The following is a 23,474-nucleotide window of genomic DNA, read 5'->3' on the forward strand; positions in this document are numbered from 1 at the left end:
TTTTCTCTCTGTCGGTTGGTGGACCGACCACGTCACATTCCTCGGGATCCGCGCCCTTGGTCCATAGTGCACCGGGGGACTCGGCTGACAGCATAGCCGTATTCCCCCCTGGGTCATTGTTCTGAATGGGCACGAAGGTGGGCATTGGCCACAGATATTGGGTGCCACACTGGGGACAGCGTGCCGCCGTGCCCATGGTGCCGCCGGGCAGTCGGCATTGCAGGCAGAGGCCCACTACTGTCTCTGCGCCCCCTACACGGATCACCAGTACCCCGCCGGGTACTGCGTAGGGCTGAGTCGAGACCATCCGATTTACATCTGGGGAGCAGGCCATGGTCTGGGTGGGAGCCACTCGTAACACTGGTTTGTCCTGGAAGCTGGTTCCGCGTGAGTGACCAACAGGGGTTGAATGGTCAGCCACTCCTTGGTTTAGTTCCGCCCCATCTGACACAATTGGAATCCGCCCCCAGTGGTAGCGATTATGGGCGGGTCCCACAATGGGATAGGATGTCCTTTAATTGAGGCCGCACCTCTTTCAGTCCTAGAGGGCGCGGTCACGGATTTCGCACGCTTTTCCCCAACAGGGTGGGGTTCCTCCTTTGCCGCCAACTCCAATCGCTTCCTTTCAGCTGCTTTGCGTGCAAAGTATCCTTCTTTCTTGCTCACAATTTCAGCTGCCGGAACTACTTCTGGTAATGGGGCCATCAGCGCACCAGCTCCTAGGCCCGCGGACTTCATACCCACGGGGCATAGCTGGAAACCACTCCCCCTGGTTGATATTAGGGGAGAGTCCCACAGACAAAGTGGTTGACTCAGCACCGGGGCTGAGTGAGTCACTGTCCAAGAAGGCACGGCCGCAGCTTTCGCGCCATACCCCCCATGCGGGCGGGGCTCTCCTGTTGGCGCCACTTCTGGCCAATTCTTGGGAACTTGTGCATCTGCAGAATAGTCTGCCATCGGCCCACGCGGTCTCCCAGGGAAGCGGGAGCCGCCATTTTGTAAGTCCTTTCCATCAGCCATAATTGCAACGTCCTCAACACAGTCCTCTAGGGTGGCGCCTCGTTGTCCTAGGCAGGACCAAAACGGTGCGGCCACAGCTTTCGCTCCACTCCAGAGCAGGCTGGTGAAAGACATGTCGACAACAGTTTGTTCTTCAGTGGGGCGCACGCCTGGGGTGCTCTCCCTATCCGCACCGTGCGGATCCTCCATTCTTGCAGTCGCCTATTGCTCGTTGTATGCAGTAATGTTGTACATGGGGCTCCTCTCTGCGGGGCAGCCACCACACCGGTACAATAAAGATTTCTCTGATGCACCAACATGTGTACCTAATGTAGACTGGACTCGTGTATGCACTACCTCAGGCTAGGCTCACTCTCTCAGTGTCTGCTGTATCTCCTTCCCCCCAGTCTGTGCTCCCTACGGTAAGTGGTCTGGAATGGGCTAGAGTACTCTGGGGCTTCCATGCAGTACTGGGGCGTCTACCTGTCTTGGTTAGCCTAGCGCAGACCCTATCCAGGATTCCTGACCACGTTAACAGGCTATCCCTTCTGGCATCCTACCAACTAGCACTACCTCACAGTGACTAGGACAGCTATAGCCCGGCTCCAAACCCAACTCCTTTCAGGCCCCTAGGTCCGTCCCAACGCAGCACAAAGTAGCAGCAGACACTTCTCCCTGTTTCCAAGTGACCTAGCAAAAGCCTGTCCTGTTGACAGGTCTACTTCTCTCAGCAGCGCCTCCAAATGTAACGGGTTTTCTGGACTAGCCTGACCCACCCAATCTCATATTGGCCCCTGTGGTCTAACCAGTCCCCATTACAGTGTGATGTCTGGTGGTGCACCTGTTGGCAACAGGACTCCTGAGTCTCCCGCATGATGTTGTGTTGGGGATTGCCAACCCAGACAGGCAGCTGAGGTAGTGTGCTTGAGTCCTACCTATATCCAGTGCAGCGCCTCCACCTCATCAGGATCCCAGCTTGAGCTTGTGGATGGTCCTGGTGAGGAACTCCTCTGTGGTGCAGCCCCCTGCGTAATCACTCCACACTTACACACGAGGGTATCTTTCAACAGGAACATCTTTATTGTTGGATGTGGCTAGCTGCCCTCCACAATGGGTGTATTTAGCCACACATGATTGTCCAGCGGCTTCCCTCTGAAAGGTATATTCCTCCTTGATTAGGGATTCCCTATCCCCGTAGGGATATCTACCCTGTGCCAGGTCCCTGGTCACAGTCTCATAGCTCCGCAGCTTGTAACGTAATTACTCTACAGCCTAGCAACAACTTCTGAACTCCTAACTTTTGATCAGTGCTGTGCCTTATGTATCCTCTGGGGCTGACACAACTCTGACATCACTAACCATGGAGTCAAGGCCTGTGACCACTCCCATCCATACATAGGGCATCTCACCAGGGTGTGAGGGCAAACCTCCATAATTACTGCTGGCATGCCCATAACTTACCAGGCCTTACTGTCAGCAGGAGAGATGACTGCAACCATTTTACAGCATGGTTACACATGTTTTCATGTAAAGAAAGACAGAACATTATATAATTATGACAGAATTCAAGCAATTCAATTTGGGAATGAACAACAATATATTTAGGAATAATAAAGATCCACATAGATTTAATTTAGTAAGAGTATAATTAATGTTCTAAACCAGTATTAAAATGGAAATTGACAGATAAATAAAAGTTTCCTTTAAAATTGAAATTATGGAAAACTATTTTATTACATTTTGAGTGCAAGGAAGTAGCAATTCTTTAAGATTAAGATAGAAAAAATAGATGTCACGTCAGAATTACAGGGAGAAAAGTTCTTAAAGGAAAAGTTAAAAGGTAAAGGATAATTCTAAAATTATTTAAAACATATCAAACCCGCAGTTCCTATGGGACAGTAGGAGAGATTTATAGAGGGGTGGCACACTCTATAAACAGGGACTGTAATGTTTTAATAATAAAAAGTAAAAGAAGAATTAGAGTAACTGCTAAGAATTAATATTCCATCTTGATCTATTCCAGGTGTTCAGCGATTAATCAAATCGAGAATTAGAGGAGGAAAACCTGGAAGTGAATGGGAATCTGGAACTAGAGACAATTGCCATATTCAGCAACCTTTAACATTTTACATTTAATTTTTCTATATTTTGGGTATTACCAGGGTTGCCAACAGAAATCATGGGACCCAGGACAAATGAAGGAGCAGGCCCCCCAACCCACAGCGCACCTACCACGGAAAAATATTTTTTAGCGCGCAACTTTTAGTTACCGTAACAGTTTTCGTCTTATTGTAATACGGAAAAAAAACATTACAATGCAATATGTTTATTTTTATAAGGAGGACTGTGTGCTGACAGCAAGACACAAAGGGACCAGACCGCTCTATACCTGGACACAGAGGACGCAGGACCCTGTAAGAAGACAACTATCCAGACTCCATAGACTGGCATGAAATGCCACTTGCATTGAGTTCTAAAATTGGTTGGACTCGGACGCACCCGGCAGGTACCCTACGCAGAAGTGCACCAAAACACTATAGTGGCAGCGCTGACAACATATAAGGAGAGCTGAGAGCTCTGATGAGTGGTGGATCCCTTGTGTCTCATTTTATTTGACATGGTCATTTCGAGTATTTGCCCTTGCAGTGTGGATTCTTGGAAGCTGTGCTGTTTTCTACCTCTGCAGAAGCTCTAGTCTGGACTCAAGGACAGTTGCTGTATGGGTTTATATCATTCAGCTCTGCTGTAAGTTGGATTTTAATTTTACTCCTACCGGATGACTCAGCCTATTAGTGTCTTTAGCCCAACATTCATGTGTCTGTTGTTTTATTAATATTTTATTTAATTGCATTAAATCTGTAATTATTTATTTGCCAATCTTTTCAGTGTTTGTTTGTATATATTGTTTTTGTTAGTTGCACTATGATCTTTTTCTTTTATCTTTTCTGTTTTTGTTTTCTATGTTTGTTTGTCTGTCTATGAGACTTCATTGAAGATTCCCCTCGGGACTCCATTCCATATACCCTTGGACTATATTTGGTCAGTTTTTTTTTTCCATTTGGAGGCGCCGGTTTTTCTGTTTTTACACTATATTGTCACTGTCACATGTGGAAGGCTGTTATCTCTCACTTGGGAGAGGCTGTAAAAGTGGGGTGCCCTAAGTCGCCTTAGTCGCCCTAAGGCGGATAGTCGTGATGCCTAGAAGGGGCTGTACCTGGGAGCCACAAGAGCCACTGAAGGAAGGGTCTGCGATACTGGCAGCCAAGTGGGGTGGCATAAGAGTACTGCATAGGGAGGAGCCCAGAGTACTACTAGCCAGTATGGTAATAAAAAAATTCAGCGCAACTCTTCCTCACCGGCAACGGGGTCCACAGAGGGTCAAAAAACCCTATGCTTTTCGCCTTCTGTTCGTTACAGCTTCCTCAGGGTTTGTCGGTGAGGAAGAGTCCTGTCCCCTGCAAGCCACGTACCTGCAGCATGCGCAGACGCGCCAGTGACCACGAGGATCGGAGTATCTAAGTCAGAGGCGCGGGGCGGTTTGCCAACAAGGACTCTTTATTCCGGTGGATGTCCGGTGACCCAGAGAGGTGTGAGTGTGCCCTTATAGCACTCAATGCGTTTATACATTGAAAGAATGTGAGTGTGCCTTTTTCCCATCATATTTGTATGCATGTTCATTAAACTGTATCACGCTATGTTCTCTCTATGCATTCTTTAAGAGAGATTAAGCGTGGCAAGATATTCTCCTGCAGAAATCCATGTGAGTGATTTGTTCACTTATCACTTGAGCACAATCATCAGTTTTATTGGGTATTACTGGTTATTTGTTGTGTTGGTTGCACTCTATTTCACTACTACTAGCCAGTAGAAAGGCTATAGAACCACAGAGTGCTTGCAATGGACTGTAATCGTGTGCAGCGCATCGAGATGGAGCTTTGCTAGCCTGGGGCACAACATACTCTTGGTAGAATGCTGATCTTTATGCCGCAGAGACCACAAGAAATGAGTTCCCGCCAGGACCACACAGACCGCGTGGTCCAATTGCAAAATCTAGAGAATGATGTTGCCGCTTTATTATGGAGTGGCACGAAAGCCATAACCGTGCCCTTTTTGTGCTGCTTAGGACTTCTCGTTCCACCAGAGGGAGCAGACAGTGAGGACATTGTGCTTATGGGTGGTGCTGCAGACGACGTGTCTGCTCTTCAGATCGAGGAGCCAGTCATAACTGCTCAAGTTCAACCCACTAGTGAACTGTTTCAAAATAGCGTCCGGCATCCCGCCGATGGCCACGAGGTTGTGCTCAGCGTGGGTGCTGAACAACGATGCACCCTACTCCAGGGGACTTAGGATCTGCCTATGGCGCAAAAACCAGGACTCCTCCCCAGCGATGTGACTGGCTCAGTCAGGAGCCCAAGTCATGCCCTGTCCCTGTGGGCCTCTCTTCTAATCTCCACCAGGGGAGGAGGCACTGTGATAACCAATGCTCATCGACTACCAAAGACAAGTTAGGATTCGGAAGTGCCCGACCGCACCCTCAGTTCTTCGGAGCCAGAAGCAACGGCGGAGCTATCCTACCTGTGCTTCTGCCTCCACGTACTTTAGTCCCATCCAAAATGGCGGACTTTGCCGCAGGACATTACTCCTTCTAGGGGGATACCTAGAAGTAATAACTGGGGATGCCACCCGCTTGATGTATCTATGTCCAACTTGTGCCTATCCGGGTCAAGACCTGGACGGTGAAGCTACGTGCCCTGCCTGGGGTGCCAGCTTCTTCACACCCCGCCTGCCCTCATCTAAGTCTTGTTTGCCTGGAAACACGACCGACTCTGACACGGTCAGATGATGGAGAAGCTTCCTTCTGTACGGCGGAGGCTGGTTCAGTATCCGAGATGGTTCCTCAGCTGGAGCCGATAACTGAGCAAGCCGAAGGGCCTAAAGCTACATCCAGCATGCACCGCAGCTCGGCCCCTATGATGCCGCAACCACCGGTGTGTGGTTCTATTGTTGTCCTTAAAGACCAGGACTTTGTCAGAGATTCCAAACGATGACACAGCTTAGTCTGGAAGTCCCATCTGGAAGGAATTGAGCAACAACGGAGCCTTTCATGGGTGATGAGACTCAGCGACTCGAGCAGCTGTCGGACTGCGCCTCAAGTGATCATCGGGATTCCAGTAGATCTGCGGAGCGGTGAGGAACTACTTCCTTACTCCCAGCAGGACCCAATGGCGATGCCCGCTGAAACGGTACCTTCCGGTGCCAGCTGCGATGCCGAGGACGAAGGCAGCGATCTTGATCGAGATTCCGTGATGTCGGAACATAACGTTGTCCTTCCAACGGCGACCACCGGGGTGGACGAGAAGTGGACGATTCCCGCTCCGGTGAGTACCGCCCCTGTTACATTTGCTCCAAGTATGCGACCTCCGAGAGGGGTTCGTAGGCCTTTTCCTGGACGTTCAAAAGCTTCCAGCCCAGTTACAGTGCTACCGCTCATACGTGAGACTTTGGCTGAGCACCAAAACTATGCTATGCAACAACCCTTTTCGCCGCCGATAGAGTCCTATATTGCCAGTATGGAGGGATTACCTCCTTGGGAAGTAGAGCAGATTAAGGACAATGTTTCTCTTGTGCCTATAGAGACTGTTTTGCCTGAACCAGATTTACCAGTGAATTTCAAACGTATGGCGAGGTGGGAGAGAAACAGGTTGAAATCTGAATTCTATTTCCAGGAACCAGTTGTAGGAGATGTTGAGTTTGAGTGTAGTACCAGGGATGAGGATATTACATTTAGCTCCTAGGAAAGTGAGAGGAGTGAGCCTTGTCCAAAAGAGGGAGAGTTAAGGGATTTTTTTTTACCTTGGTGCGCTCCTGTGCTTTCTTTCTTGGTTCTATACCACTTCCTCCCCCTGGTGGAAAGAATAGCAAGGAGCCTCTTTGCCAGACCCTTACCTGACCATCCGCATCATGGATGCGGTAGGCAAGGAGGTCGTGACCTTTTCCTCGGTCCAAAACATGGCGAATAGAACACTTCAGGTTGCGCCTGGGGAAGGCACTAATTACCAGAGCGGTCACTGCACAGTCCTGGCTCCAGCAATTGCTTCAAAAGTGATGTCTTCTGGGACATCACGAAATCAACGTGCAAGTCCATTGCCGTCTGCGGGAAGTAAGGAGTTGGTGCCTCACAGCTCCGCTGGCTGCTGACGGTTGTCAGGTCATCAGTAACGATGTCTGATACCACCTCCGGTGCACTGGGCGCCTCGATGGGGCTGAAGTTTCTCTCCACTTGGCGGGTAGTTTGTGGATACTGATCCACATGTACCAGAGGGCAGCAATCTTCTAGGGGGGACACCTCCGCCAGGACGCAATGCCGAGGCAAGCCAATCGCCCTGGTGACCATGCTTAAGGAGCATGACTGACTGACACTTGGGTGGGTGGTTGACTGACTAATACTTGGGTGGGTGGGTGGTTGACTGACTGACACTTGAGTGGGTGGGTGGCTGACTGACACTTGGGTGGGTGACTGGGTTTGTGTCTGTAGTCTCACACACTGTCTCACACACACACACACACACACACACACATACACATACACACACACACACTGGGAGTGGGCAGTCACACACACACACTGGGAGGGGGGCAGTCACACTCACTGGGAGGGGGGCAGTCACACACACACTGGGAGGGGGCAGTCACACACACACACACTGGGAGGGCATCCGTCCAATCCCCTGCGGTCCTGCTGAGCTGCTCCCATCCTCCTCATCAAATGGCCACCAATCTCCTGCACCGTTATTCCCTGGTGGTGTGGTGTGGACCGTGTGGTGTGGTGTGCTCTGCTCATACTCCGCCTCCGCCCCCGGCATTCTCACCCAATCCCCTGGGGCCCAGCATTCTTCTAAGAAGGAGTATGCCGGGGGCGGGGCTTTGTAGAATGCTGGCCGACCCGCATGGGGATTTGTTGAAGGATGTCAGGGGTGGGACTTAAGTCCCATCCCGGCATCCTTCAACCAATCCTCTGCGGCCCAGCAACAGACATAGCATTTTCTATGTCTAAAGCCCAACCCCCCGGCAGCGTTCTATTCTACAAATGAAAAAACTCACCAGCTGAGTCACGCATCCTCCTCGCACACCTCCACCGCCGCAGACTCGCGCACCGCCGCCCGCTCCACATGTAAATACCGGGACAAGGTCCAACACCTTGGACATTTCCGCGACGGACTGGCAACCGGAACAGTACTGAAAAAAACGGGACTGTCCCGGCAAAAACGGGATGCCTGGTCACCCTACCCATGGTTCTCTTTATCAGTGGGGCCGCGTGCGCGATCTACACTGTGCATGCGTGAACTTGTAATGGCCGCCGCTACTCTCAACTGAGCATGCGCAACAGTGGGCAGTCCCTGCACTACGGAGAGACTCTTCTGCCAGTTCTCCAACACTGTAATGGCCGCCGCATCACATATGCGCATGCGCGATTACGTCCAAGATGGTGGCGCCCTGTAACTGATGCTGCCGGGAGCCCCCGGTGATGTGCTCGCCTCTGCAGCTGCCTGACATGTCGCGAGGGTCCCCGCAATCTGGCTGAGGTAAGGGGAACAGGGGGGACCCTGCTACATGTTAATAAATGATTTACTCTCACGTCTGTTTTTTTTTTAAATTTTAATATTATATAATAAATTATTAACTATCAAAAAATCTATACACATATACACGCACAAATACACATCTACACACCCGTGCGCGTCATAGCCTGTCGCTCACAGCACGGATCCATACACACAAAAAGTGTGCGTCACATGCACGAACATTCGCCAACAATAAAACAAGCCTAAGTGATATCTGTTGCCTGGGTGTAACATCCCTTTAGCTGTGCCCAGCCTCCTTGTGGGAGCAGACCCAGGCTGACTCAGAGCAAGAGATCCAGATAAGAAAATAAATGAACCAGGCAGGTCTGAGCTGGCAGGACATGTGCACACTTTTATTTACTTTTACAGCTCCACAACCAACCATTGTCAATGCCAATTCTATACAACGTTTACAGTATCTGCAGAGGAAATGACAGTCACCCCCACGCACAGCCCTAAATACTGACTGGAAAGGTATGTACACCCATACTGAGAGTATGAAGCCTCGCTTCAGAGACACAGAAGCAGCTTCACACTTAGCTGCTATTCTGCTTTTACACTTTCATATCTGTTGCTGAGGTGACCGATGTTATTTGGGTTCAGTTGCGTCAGGTTTGGCTGTAACCTTCCGCCTATGAGAGACGCGATTCAGGGCTATCACGTGGTGTTGTAAAACTGAAAGGGAGGGGACGTGACAGAGATTACTCCGCGACCTGAGAGGACTGGCATAGCCGCGGGCTCGGCGGCCATCTTAGATTCTGGCAAACAGGCTGTTTGTCCTTGTAGAAAGTTAACGGCTGGATGCAAGGTTTAGTACGGGGAAATAATTCTATCAGCAAAAGTAATAATACATGTATAGAAAAGAAAATGTATGTTAATGGCATTTAAGCTTCCAATATCAAATTCCAGGACACAGTTGGATACTTATTCACTACAATGTGATCAACTACTACAGATTTGAGTCCTTTCCCCTGTCTTTTTGTAGTTGAATAGCAATATCACCTCTGTCTGTAATTTACGCTTGGCTTCGATAGGTGCATGTGTGTGAGACACGTGGCGGGTCCGTGTCACGTGGATTTGGTTGCGTGCGCATATTGAGCACAACCTGCCTTTTCTTAAAAAATTAAAATAAATGAACGTGTTGAACTGTGAAGTATATGACCGTTACAGCCCAGGCACGCCGCGCTTGTCTGGAAACCATTTAGAGCCACGCTGTTGGAGGGAAAGAATGATGCGCCTGTTGTTCTTCAGCTCTTACTTCTCCCTGATTCTCCTCATTGTGAGCCCGGCTCAAGTGGTTAAACCGCCACCACTGATGATTACCTGCTCAGACCCCCAGGGGAGGGTCTATACCCGTCAAGACAGCGAAATAATGTTGTCTTGCTTGTGGAGAGCTGTTAATACATTTGGGTACAAGCCATCCTCCATACTTTCCACAGAAGAGGGGGCCACCAAACCACCCAAATGTAACTGGTACAAGAACGACATTTGGTTCTCTGGCACTTCGCTTTGGTCTGGCACCGAAAGTATTGTGGTAGTCACAGGGAGCGTCATTACCATCAAGTGTGCCACAGTATTCTGCTCCCTTCCTAGCTGCTTGCACCAGACGTTCACTATCACAGTAGCTCAACAGGATGTAAAACTCTTCAAAATCTCCCCGTCTCCCCCAATATACGTCTATGGGTTGGTGCAGTTTGGTTGGTGTGCTAAGATGAAGAGCACCGCCTGGAAGTACCAGTTCTTCAGCAAGAAAGGGGAACCTGGAATCGTGATACCTAGTAATTATCACACAGAGATTGAGGACGAGGCCTACCCTCAGGGTCTCCGTAGCACCTGCTCCTCCTACTACAACTACAAGGTCAACGTGAGCTATACCGACCCTGGCCATTACATCGCATCACTCACGATTCAAAATGGCTCCCTGGTGGAGCTAAGTGTGATCTTGGAGGTGGAGCCCGTCCTGCTCCATGTGTTTAGCGCCACTTCAAGCCAACTCCACCAAACCACCAATTTGAGGCTGACATGGATACTCATATCATTATCTAGCAAGGTCGTAGCTTTCCAACTCACAGACATTAATAAAGTGGGGGCTTGGAATGTGACAGCCAACAGCTATGCAATCAAAACTGATTTTTGCTCTCCTCCATTAAGTGCTGTTGGAAGTGGAATTGCGAGGATTCATTTTCTCGTGAATGAAAGGATAAAAGAGGTCCTGACTGGGACATTCGACCTCTCCAAACACATTGTTGGACTAACTGCAAATAAAGACCTATGCAATTTGAGACTAAATTCCAATCAAACTCAAAGAAACACCTACTATTGCAGCAGCACCAGTGGGCTGAATTACTCCTACAAAGAAAATGAAACAGGTGCAGGTTCCAGCGACCACAATATTATTCATCAGGACCAAAGTCTTACTTACCTCTTCCAAGTAACGTATGTGGCATCAGAGATGTACAGTCTTAATGCACATATCTATTTACACAAAGATAGCGCATTGTATAGATCCCTAACTGATATGGATCTAGAAGTTCATTTTTTCAATAGTGGTGATACTTTACTATTTACCCTCATATACATTGTGTGGTTTATTCCATTACAAGATCCATTATTACAATGTGAATGGACATTTATTTTGGAATTGTATGGTTCCAGAAAAAGATACCCTTTTGAAAACCCCACATATACCTACAAAGATAATGTTCCAAATGCAGCAACATTCATCCCTGATTCTGTATTACCAATTGATGTAAAACGTTATGCAGGATTCGTAGCCAAGGTCAATTGTTCTAAAAGTGGTCTGAAACCTGTAATTTTAAAAACATTTGTTGGCTCATATGCCAGTAAAATATTAAACACATCAATATATTGTCTTAAATTGCTTTGTAAAATATATGTATTCAAAATCAACAAACCTACATTCCCTAGTTCTATAATAACAATAACAAAAGGTTCATCATTATCAGTTTTTGTATCTATACATATAAATTGTCCTGCTTCACAAGGAATACATATACGGTGGCGAATATATAGTATCTCAAATGCATCTGAATTACCTGTCTGGGATGACTACTTAAATGTGCCACAGGTATCAGTAACAAACCAGAGTAGTATAGAAATCCCAAGGTTTGCTCTGAATTATGGCTTCTATCTGTTTAATGTCTCAATTAATATCAATACAGATGATGATGATGTAGAGCCATTTCGTTGCAATTCAGACTCTGCTGTTGTTGATGTACAAGAGAGTGCTCTCTTGTCGGTTATTAAAGGTGGATCTTATAGGAGCGTAGGTTTCAGTTTCTCATGGACCCTTGATGGAAGCTCTTCTTCAGATCCGGATTCACTTGACTCCCACCGTGGGCTGTCATTTACATGGTATTGCACAAAAAATATGGCCGATTACAACAGCATGAATTTAAGTAAAGATGCAGCCTGCCACCCAAATCAAACACATTTTACTTGGATAAACCCAAATGCTGTTATTCAAACAGTCAAACCTGAAGCACTTCAGGGCAGCCGAAATTACTATTTTCGCTTAGTTGTTAGTAAAAGAAATAGGACTGGCTATACTGATCAGACTGTATTTGTAATACCTGGTTTACCACCAGACATCAATGTTGTATGTATTGAAAACTGTCACAAAATTTTAATTCCCACTGAGCGATTTACTTTGTCAGGAATATGTCTGGATTGTAGTAAAACCAGCCGCCCAGTATACGAATGGTCCCTTTACCAGAATACAAATGAGGTTGATTTTAATTGGACATCTAATACTGCAACTGGTAGGTCTATTGCCGACATGTCTATCAATGCTTTAACGTTTATAAATATTGCTGATAAATGGTATACTCTTGTTCTTAAGGTTACAACGTGGACAGGTGCTCAATCAATGTATAAATACACCTATTTTGTTAATTCTCCTCCAAAAGCTGGGAAGTGTAACATAAATCCATCCAGTGGAACTACTTTGCAAACTAAATTCATTGTAAGTTGTAGTGGATTCACTGATGTAAATCAACCTCTTAGTTATAAAGTTCTAGCTTCTGTAGATAAAGTGAGTGACATAAGTTCTTTGCATGAAAATTCACTAGGTGCAATAATATATTATGGATATGCGCCTACAACACCCCCTTCTTTACTCCCCATTGGAGTATCTACTAAAGGATATACTTTAAAGATATATGTCCAAGTGTATGACTCTCTTGCATCATATTCTCAAATAGAATTGTCTGCAACTGTTAAGAATTTTATGGAAGGTGCGTCTCAGGAGGTAGTTCTTAATGAGCTGATCTCAATGATCAATGAACATAATTCGCCCATGAATGTTTTTCTCGAAACAGCAGATTTTTTAAAGTCAGGGCATCTTATATATATGATAGCATCACTTTTAAACAATTTTATTGTCAAAGATTCTGTTTATCCACTTAAAGACGAAAGAACCAAATTAAGAGAGAGTCTCTTGAACATAACATCCAGTATACCGATTACCAACATTATGGGTATAAATCAGATAATCACGAGTATTAGTGAACTTACTCGAGATACAAAAGAATTACATCTCAAATCTCAACAACATGCAGTGGGGACGTTAACCCAAGTAGGTGCAGCTTTAACAAAGTATAGAAACGAAATTCTTGGTTCTGAAGAAAAAGAACGTTTAAGCAGTGGTATTTTAACATCATTATCCAATGTTATGGATGCTTCACTTTTAAATGTTAACAGGTTTACCACAGATATCCAAGCAGAAACAGTTGAAGTACTTAAACAAACCTTATCAGTAATGGAGACTGTGACAGACATTGTGTCACATGGCAAAGTTCCAGGGGAAACTGAAACCTCAATGAAAACAGAACTTTTTAATATAAGTTTGAAGAAAGCAAAAAAATGGGACATTGCAAGCTCATATTTGGGGAAAGGGCACTGTCGTAATTGTTTCTACCCAACATTAAAAAATTATAGTTCTGTTGTACCTAATGATGCAGTAGTGACTACTGCTTTTTATGAATTTAAAGAGAACCCCATACCGTGGCTGAAGAATGGAAGAGAAATTGATACAGCGGTGACTGGGTTTTACATGGCGGCCATTAACGATAAAGGAGGCATGGTAAATGTAATTCCTGAAATAGTAGATATGATTATGGAAAGAAGAAATGAAACGCCAGTTTTTAAAATTTCACTTAAGCCTGATGAAAAGCTCAAAAAAACTACAAGTGGTGCATTTAACTTTGAAATCAATCTTGAATCCAAAGCAGAATGGTTTGTACAGTTCTTTTACAAAAAAAAAATAACTTTTGCTATTTCTCTTCATATTGGCATTGATGTTACCAATAATCCACCGATTGCATTTTACAACATCCCTAAAGTACAAATGGTTCAAGGAAAGCACAATAAAGAAGAGTATGAGTCAAGAATTTGGAATCCTAATATTTATCGTATTCCTATTGAGTTGATACCAAATACCTCACCTGTACTCAATCTGACAATTGCCTTGCGTTCTAGTTATGAAGTCTGGTGGAAGACAACAAAATTATTAAGTATATCAATCTTTAACGTTGCTTGTTTGGATTTCAAAGAAGTAGGAGAGAATTGGAATGAAGCTAATTGCAATGTAGGCCCTCTTACAAATAATAAAAAAGTGCACTGTATTTGTAAAGGTTTCCCAAAAGCGCAAAGGAGAAGCACTGAATTTTTACAAAATAGACATACATTTGTAGCTGCCAGAATAATTGTTATGCCTAATCCAATCGATCTGAAAAAAGCTACTTTTGAATCATTACAATCAAATCCAGTCACTCTTATTACCGTTATTGGGATCTTTACCATATATGTGTCATTAGCCTTATGGGCTTATAAAAAGGACAAGAGTGACCTAATCAGCAAACACCAAGTCATTATATTACCAGACAATGATCCATTTGAAACAGAGAATTATTTAGTTACCATTTACACCGGTAGTTATTGGGGCTCTAGTACAACAGCAGATGTATATTTGACAATGATGGGAACTGACACTAACAGTCAAGTACATCATTTAAAATGTCCAGGACGCAAGATTTTCTTAAGCGGAGGATTGGATACCTTTTTGGTTAGTACCAAATACCAGTTAGGAGATATTCGTTACATCAGGATTTGGCATAACAACAGAGGAGACTCTCCTGGTTGGTACCTAAGCAGAATTAAAATAGAGAATATGTTCTCCGAACAAGTATGGTATTTTATGTGTCGTAAATGGCTTAATGTTGACAGGGAGGATAGCTCAATACATAGAATATTTTATCCTATGAACACAAATGAACCATTACAGAGAATGGACTTTTTCCTAATCAACTTATCTTTCAAATTATATGATCATATATGGCTATCTGTTTTTTCCAGTGTTTTACCCAGCTCCTTCAACAGAGTTCAAAAGCTTTCTTGTTGTTTAACCATGCTCATGAGCAGTTTACTATCCAATATTGTGTTATTTAATACAGCGAAGAATCAAGCTGATGTCACAGCAGAGATGAAAATTGCAAGATTAATAATGGTAGGACTTGAGAGCGCTTTAGTTACAATACCTGTACAATTTCTTGTACATTCATTGTTTAGATCTTCACAAGCCAGAACTCCTTCCACAAAAGAGCACTCCACTACAGAAAATGACTTGCAAAATAGGGTATTCTGTTGTAGGCTAGAAACAAAATCACCAAACTGGAGAGAACATTTAGAAATATTCTACTTAAAAAAAAATCCATCTGAAGAAGACATATCAATGGAAATTAAATCAATTCATTCAGGTCTTTCGTCCCTGCCTTCTTCTCTGTTAAACTTTCCAAAACCACACAATTCACTTAGAAGAATACAAAACAACTGTATTATGCCTGTAGTTTTGGCCAATGAAATACACAAAGCAGATGATGAAGACACAATAACACCTGAAATCCCCTTGTCCTCGGAAGGTACATCTATATTACACCCACGAACAACGTATTCCCTTGAAGATGTCCGTTTTAACACAAGAGATTTGAAAAATAGGAAATTAATTCCAATCAGACAGAGGCCAGTTATAGTTTGTTCCTGGTGGTGTGTGTATACAGCCTGGAGTTTGGTTTTTATAATATCAATGATATCAGCATCTGTAATCATCTTGTATGGTCTGTCATATGGTTTTGACATATCTGTGGAGTGGTTCTTGGCCTCAGTGGTGTCATTTCTCCAAAGCGTGTGTATTATTCAAACTACTAACATTGTATTATCTTTAACATTTGCTTCATATTTTCCCAAATACTATGATGACATTCCATGGACCAGCAGATGTCATTTTCTCGAGATTGATTTAGGTCAAGCGTCTAAAAATGCAGATGAAAAGAGAGCGCTGCATTTTGAATTGATCTCAGTCAGAAAAAGCAAAGAGTATCAACCACTTAAATATGATGAAATAGCACGAATCAAGAGAGAGAATATGATCAAAAGTAAAGCTTTTATTCTTTTCAAAGGGACTGTTAGCCATTTTATATTTTTAATTCTTGTTTTAAATCTTGCATATTCTACTGACAATGCCAATGTTTTCCATTACAACCAGGCCATTTCTAAACTGTTCTCACTAAACCTGTCAAACGTTGATACAGTGGACCGCATTTACTATTGGGCAAGTGATGTATTTTTGCCATTGATTCACAATAGCAAACAACCAATGTTTCTCACAGACAGTTGGTCCATAATTCTTGGTTTGCCCAGGATGAGACAAGTGAAAGCTACACATTGCTTTCATACTAATAGCTCTGTTTATACTTTAATATTTACTAGAAAATATTGTATTCAGAAGTATGGAATTGGCCCGGAAGATGAACTTGCAAAGACGACTAAGCAGTTTGACCCAAATGAATATGATGGATTTACTTTTGAGTACTTCATCCCTCATTGGAACTATTCTTTGTTGGGAGCTGAATATGGGCCTGGAGGATACACCGTGTATTTCTTTCCAGAGAAAGCCCTAGAACATTCACTAGATAAACTCCAAGATCTTGAGAATAAACAGTGGCTTAACGAAGAGACATGGGCTGTTGTTGTAGAGCTAGCAACATTTAATCCAGACGTACAGTTATTTTGTGCCATCTCAGTCATTTTTGAAGTTTCCAGATTAGGTATTACAAATGCTGACTTGTCAGTGAATTCTTTTACATTAGTCACATTTAAACAACTACATTATATGAACATTTTTCTTAATTTTGTTTTTATTGCGTTTATGTTGATATATATTGCAGATGAAATTTACACCATATGTCTGCAAAAGAAAAAATATATAAACATTCCCAATGGGATAAACCTGTTTTTAAAGTCTTTACTTTTATTAGCAGTTCTGCTTCAAGTTGTGAAATTTGATTTGGCTGTAGACTTACTTAATCTTTATTCACTTTATCCTAAACAATTCATGCCCTTTTACACCGCTTCCCATATTGATGTGATATTTAGGAACACACTTGGGTTCATAACATTTTTTACCGTGTTGAAAACCTTACAATATGCCAGGTTTTTTTATGAAGTCCGACTAGCACAAAGGTCGATCATGAACTCTCTGCCTGGCATTTTTTCAATGTCATTGGTGGTTGCTATATTCTTCAGTGCATACACTGCCTTTGGCTACTTGGTATTTGGACAATATGAATGGAGCCATAACTCCTTAATCCATTCTGCACAAACTGTATTGTCTTACTGTGTTTCAGAATTTAAAGAAAGTACTTTTTCAACCAGTCGCATTTTTGGTGCCATATATGTTTGTTCTTTTATGGTCGTAATGATCGGTATTGTAATAAACCTATTTCAAGCAGTTATTATATCTGCTTATGAGGATGCGAAACAACTTGTATACGAGGAGCCATCTGATGAAGTTGAAGTCATTGCCTTTTTAGTTTATAAAATGAGAATGATTTGGGCCTTGTTAACTAGAAAAGCTCCGGTAAAAACGCAAGATACTTTCAGCAGTTTATTATACGGGCAACCGAATGAATATCAGGAGCAGTCTTTAGGATTAAAGACCAAAAAAGTCAATGGAAAGATCACACCATCATATCTGCGTGTCTGAGATATATATTACAAAATATAATGTGTGTGTGTATATATATTTACATATATTTATTGAAAACATTTGCAGTGAAGTGGCACTCACGTCACACTCTCTTGATTTAAGTATCAGAAAGATTTATTTATTATAACATAGATCGAGGATTCGGTGCCCTTGGAAAAGGTCTCCCAAGGGCACTCAAACATCGCTCTACTGTATGTTATAAGAATAAACGATATTGTTTTACCACTTAATTACGAGCTGGTGAGTGCCTTGTATTCTACAATATTATATCTGTTAAAGCAATGTACATAGGGAAGCTTATGTTGAAACCTACATCGTTTGTATAATTAGTAACTTTATTTACCCTTTCAGTGAAAGACCAGTCATTAATTTAAGACTAACAAAGAAACGATTAAAATTAGTTGGCAATGTTGTTGTTTTTTATAAAGTTGATATTATATTGTGATTTCAATGTTAAGATCCTTGGCATCGCTTTTGGGTGTATTTTGGTAAGATATCAGAAAATTGTTATTCATTATTTTGAATAAATGTATTGTATCAGCTGCCTATGTTTAATTGGGAATACTTACTTAATACTTCCTATGTGGCATCAAATTAATAGACTTTATAGTCTGACTGTCTTAAACAGTTTAAATTTAAGAGATTTTGTAGGTTTTGCTTCAGAAAATTCTCATTCTCACTTCTACCATTTGCAGGGAAAGCAGGCATATAAATGACAGACAGACAGACAGAATGCCCAGTGCACTTATATTGCCAGCTGTGCATTTTGAGAGCTCACTGGCACTACATAACACAGTCTTATTAGTTCATTTGTTAATGGAGTATTTGAGTTAGAGCTGGATCCATACATAATTCTCAGAAACCTGGTCATATCCATGCGCAATTCCTCACCACACCGTGCCGGATCAACGCGCAATTCCTCCCCACACCGTGCCGGATCCACGCGCAATTCCTCCCCACACCATGCCGGATCCACACGCAATTACTCCCCACACCATGCAGGATCCATGCGCAATTCCTCTTCACACCGTGCAGGAGCCATGCGCAATTCCCTCACACTGTGCCAGATCCATGTGCACTTCTCCCCACACCATGCAGGATCCACGTGCAATTTCCCCACACCTTCACCGGATCCATGCACAATTTCCCCACGCCTTCGCCAGATCCACGCGCAATTCCCCTACGCGTTCACCGAATCCATTTGCAATTCCCCCACACCATGTCGAATCCATGCGCAGTTCCCACACACACACACTGCCGGATACATGCGCAGTTCACACACACACCCGGATCCATGCACAGTTCCCACACACATCTTGCATCCATTCATGAGGGGAGCCGCAGAACGCAGCAGGCTCAGGTCAAAATTATACAAGGTCATTGTGTGAATAGTACACAAACAGAAAATAATTGCCCTGTCACAGATGAAGGTATGTCTTGTGTCTTGCATGTGAGATTTTACATCCCGGGATTAGGCACAAAAATGTATTTAGATAGATAGATGTGTAAACGAGAAGAAAGAAGTATCCCAACTACAGCACTCTAGCATACAAAAGTATCAAAGTTATTAAACACATCACATTTAACAAATAACAATTAAAAATTGTCCACAAAGTCCCTGAAACAAAATTTAAGCTGAAAGCCTCACTGGTTAATTAATGAAAACCCTCTTAATCTATATATATATGTCTCAAATAATGTTTGTGTGTGTATGTCTGCTGGACAGTTCATTGGCCTGCGGGCCAGGCAGGGAGGAGCCAGGCAGGGAGAAGAGACACACGCACACTCTCCTCACACCGTGACAGCGTGCGCCTCTGACCAACACCGCACACGTGAGCACACACACCACTCCCCTCTCCCGGTGGCCGTCACTCTCCCCCGTCAGCCGGACCGCAGCTCACCTTCCCCCCTCCTGGTGGCCGTCACTCTCCCCCCTCAGCCGGACAGGCCCCACACCTTCCCTGCTGCAAGCTTCCTGGTGGCTCGGCATCACAGGTGCAGAGAGGGGGCGCATGAGCAGCGCTCCCCGGATGGGAAGAGGGAGAGCAGAGAAGGGCTAGGCGTATGACAATCGGAGGAGCGCGGGAGAGAGGAGCGGTGCTGTGAGTCCTGGCAGAGGGGAGGGGGCTTTGTGGTCCGTACCTTCGGAAGAATACAGGGGAGGGGGCTTTGTGGTCCTGTAACAGGGGAGGGGGCTTTGTGTGTGTGTGGGGGGAGGAGGGGACACAGTGTGTGTGTGTAGGGTGACGGACAGTGTGTGTGTGTGGGGATGGACAGTGTGTGTGTGTGGGGGGGGCAGTGTGTGTGTGGGGGGGAATGACAATGTGTGTGGGGGGGCAGTGTGTATGGGGGGGACCACAGTGTGTGTGTGGGGGGGGGAAATGTGTGGGGGGACAGTGTGTGTGGGGGGAATGTATGTGGGGGGGACAGTATGTGTGGGGGGGGGACAGTGTGTGTATGTGCGGGGGGACAGTGTGTGTATTTGGTGGGAAGGACAACAGTTTGTGTGTGTGGGGGGACGACACAGTGTGTGTGTGTGGATGGGGACGACAGTGTGTGTGTGTGGGGGGGAAGTGTGTGTGTGTGGGGGGGGACGACAGTGTGTGTGGGGGACTGTAGACGGACGTTCTCAGAGGTACACAATTTGGAGACGTTTATAATGTGAAATTATAATAGGCTTTATTCCTATTCATATTCAATATCCTTTTCATCAGGAAATTATCCAAACACAGGGGGGGGGGGGGAACAAAGCTTCCATTCACTTGGGAGTATTTCTAGTGAAATCCTTGCAATTAGTTCACATCTCCATTAGTTAAGCTTTTCCCAGCCCAAACACATAACATGAAAATAAGCAGATATAAGCAGTCTCTTAATAAGGAAAGTCTTATCTTTTTAGTTGCTGTAGAGTAAGCTTCTCTGCTCTCCTGGAACCGCACCCGTGTGTGCACAGAAAAATATCAGCATCCAGGTTTAGAAATCTTATTTGGTGTCTTGCAATCAGCTCTGCTGTGTGGCTGGCAGAGCTCAAGACTGGTCAGCTTCAGAGATCTGGGTTTCTTTTGGTCAGTCTCTCCTGGGACTCAAGAACCTCTGCTCTGTCTATCCAAAGGTCAGCTCTCAGTCAGAGCTAAAGAGAGTCACTTCCTGAACAGACAGGTTTTTGTAAACAATCTAAATTAGGCAGGTGGTGTTTAGTAATTAACTACCACACTGCTAGATTAAAGGCACATTACTGAACAGGGATAAGTCCCCTGTTACATACCTCCCCTGTTTGTGGGAAGCTCGGGCTTACCACGGCCAAAGCCCATCCTTCCACTCTCATTCTAGATATCTCTGTGACTTGAATGAGAGTGGATGGAGGAAGAGAACCCTCTGTCCCGCTGGGATTGGAGCTCTTTCTCCAGTTTATTTTTGTCTCCTCCCGAAGATGCTTGAGATCAGCACTCCTCAGTCGCTCGAGGAGGACTTTTTCCACGTAAAGTCTTTTTATCGCGTGCGCGGTCTTGAGATTTCTGTTGCGTCGGGCACTCCTCTTTTTGGAGACAATGTGTATGGCAACAGTTGTAGAGCAGTTAGGACTAGCCCTTAGAGTTTTCTGCTCTTGAAGTGGTCTTTCTGCAGCTTCTCCACACCACGGAGTCGCCAGTTCAGCTTCTTCAGCTAAGGATTCTTCTGGCTTTGATTCTGCACCCCTACCTCTGTTTGTTGCCTGTTGGGCAGCTGTAGGTTTGGCTAGTGATTTCTTTGGTGGCTCAAACTTCGTAATTTTGTTTTGAAGTTGCGTGGAGTCCCCAACTCTCACTGTACCCTTGTCCTTACGGGCATTAGTTACTGTGGGATACTGGTGCTTGGGCAGAGCCAATACCTTTTTCCGTATTGGAGGAATCTGTATCAGAGTCTCCTTCATATTCTGGAGCTCTGTAATTTTTGTCGTCAAGGTTGCCGCTGCGTTTGTTTTCTCCTTGGTGTACTGACTCAAGGGAATGGAACAGTCTCTCTGTCTCTCCAGCTCTTGCTCCAGTTTCTGAGCCTTCTCACGCTCCCTCTCATACAGAGTCACCTGGTATCGAAGCTCTGCTTCCAATGATGCTCTGAAGACATGCAGCGTGGCCTTTAGCTCCTCATACTGCTCTGTGGGGACGTACTGGGTATTCAGACGTTCCTGCAGCGCTTGTACCTCTTTAACAGCCTGCAGTTTTTCTTCCTGTAGCGTTTGCTGCTTCTCCTCAGCATACTGGAGGTGTGTACGCAGACCTTGCAGTTGGTTCTGCAGTCGGTACTCTGCGTCAAACTTTTCCTTGACTTCTTCTGTTAACTGAAAATTTTCTTCTTTCAGTTTTAAGTTTTCTCTTTTTAATCTTGAACTTTCTCCTTTTTCAGTCTCTGTATTCTTCAGGGCTTCTTTGCAGTCCTCCTTCAATTTACGCACATCTGCTTTGAGAATGACAATCTCCTGGCGTGAGACTTCCTTCTCTAGGTTGAGGGTCTGAAGCTCCTTCTGAGAGACTTTGAGAACTGTACCAAGATTACCAATAGTTTCTTTAGCAATGTCCAGCTCCTCAGTGAGACTGTGTAGTTCCTTTCTGGAAACTTCCAGGTCTGTGCGGCAGCTGTTGGTCTCATGATGTGAGGCATCAAGCTCTATACGAAGCGTGTGAACCTCTTGCTGGAAGACTGTCATCTGCTTCAGTGCCTCCTCATACTTCCGCTTTAGAGTAGCCACCATTTTATCAGATTGGCTCTGCTTTTCATCCATGACGGAGATAGTAGCCTTTGCAGTATCTAGCTCAGTCTTGAGATCCTCCAATTCGGTCTTGGCCGCAGAATAAATTGCGAGCACAGTCTTCTGTAGCTCAGCATTATTTTTTCTCTCTCTTCCTAATTCTTCACAGAGCAGATCACAGTCATGCCTGGCAATTTTCAGGGCGTCTTCAGGGCTGGTCAAGGGATCGTCACTCACTGGTTCCGGCTCCGCTTCCCTGGGATGACTAGTTGAGGGTTCCTCACTGTTGGCACCGGACAGACACTTCTTTGGGGTACACGACTTCTGCCTTGGGCCCTCTGGATATTCGGTTAACCGTGGGACGAATTCTCCATTTTCTCTAGGCTGCAGGGCAACTCGATACCCCTTTTGCTCCACAGGATCTGCGGACGTGTCTGTTCCTTCCACGGTAAGTGAAGAACTGCTTTTCTTTTTCTGCCTTTTTGATTTGGATGACACCGTCCCTGCAGGGATATTGGGGTCTCCATCTTCATTTGAAATTTTAGCAGCTTCATTATATACGCCAGGCTTTTCTTGCAGTTGCTTTAGCTGACAGAAATATTGGGTGATCTGCTGCTCCCGCTCTGTCTCCTGTTGATCATATTCGTCATCAAAGGGAGCGGTCTTTTCTGTTCGTGCCGAGTTCAGGCACCCCCACCATTCTTGGGGTGTTTTGTGGGTGTGACTCGGTTCGGGTTCCCCGTAAGACATGTCTTCCTCTTTATTGGACTGGAAGGGCCACTCTTCCGTGGGGTAGGGTTCATTACAGGAACGCTGCATCTTGTCCTCCATTTTTAGGCTATCAGGTGTAATTTTCTTCCTGACCTCAGGAGGCACTATTGCAGCTGTTGCCACTGTATTTGCTAGAACCCTCAATTGTGGTAGTCCTACAGATGGGCATATTTTGCTTGTAGAGGTCGTAGCTCTCACAGGCATCTCTGTAGACTTTTCTTTCTTGGATAATTTTTTCTTTTTTTTCAATATCAGCAGTACTGTGCATGCATTTTCTTTTATCAGGTATACAAGT

The 23,474-nt window shown here is 44.8% G+C and overlaps 2 protein-coding genes across 3 annotated transcripts in view; both read left to right on the forward strand.

Annotated features, from left to right (window-relative positions):
* The window catches only part of CDPF1 (cysteine rich DPF motif domain containing 1), a 103,895-nt gene that overhangs the window by 23,382 nt on the left and 57,039 nt on the right, over nt 1-23,474 (forward strand). Inside the window, exon 1 of one of the 2 annotated variants that reach the window (XM_075602726.1) lies at nt 8,870-9,095. The exons of the other annotated variant lie outside the window; for it this stretch is intronic. The gene's annotated coding sequence lies outside the window, so the exon portion shown is untranslated. Of the gene's footprint in view, nt 1-8,869; nt 9,096-23,474 lie in introns of those variants that run through there. 2 annotated transcript variants of the gene reach the window in all.
* Nucleotides 9,173-18,218, forward strand: PKDREJ (polycystin family receptor for egg jelly). The gene has a single exon (XM_075602720.1). It carries the CDS (start codon nt 9,754-9,756, stop codon nt 17,680-17,682), a length of 7,929 nt encoding a protein of 2,642 aa, XP_075458835.1. The 5' UTR covers nt 9,173-9,753; the 3' UTR covers nt 17,683-18,218.

This window comes from Ascaphus truei, chromosome 5 (assembly GCF_040206685.1).
Source record: "Ascaphus truei isolate aAscTru1 chromosome 5, aAscTru1.hap1, whole genome shotgun sequence".
In the NCBI taxonomy this organism is placed as follows: Eukaryota; Metazoa; Chordata; class Amphibia; order Anura; family Ascaphidae; genus Ascaphus; species Ascaphus truei.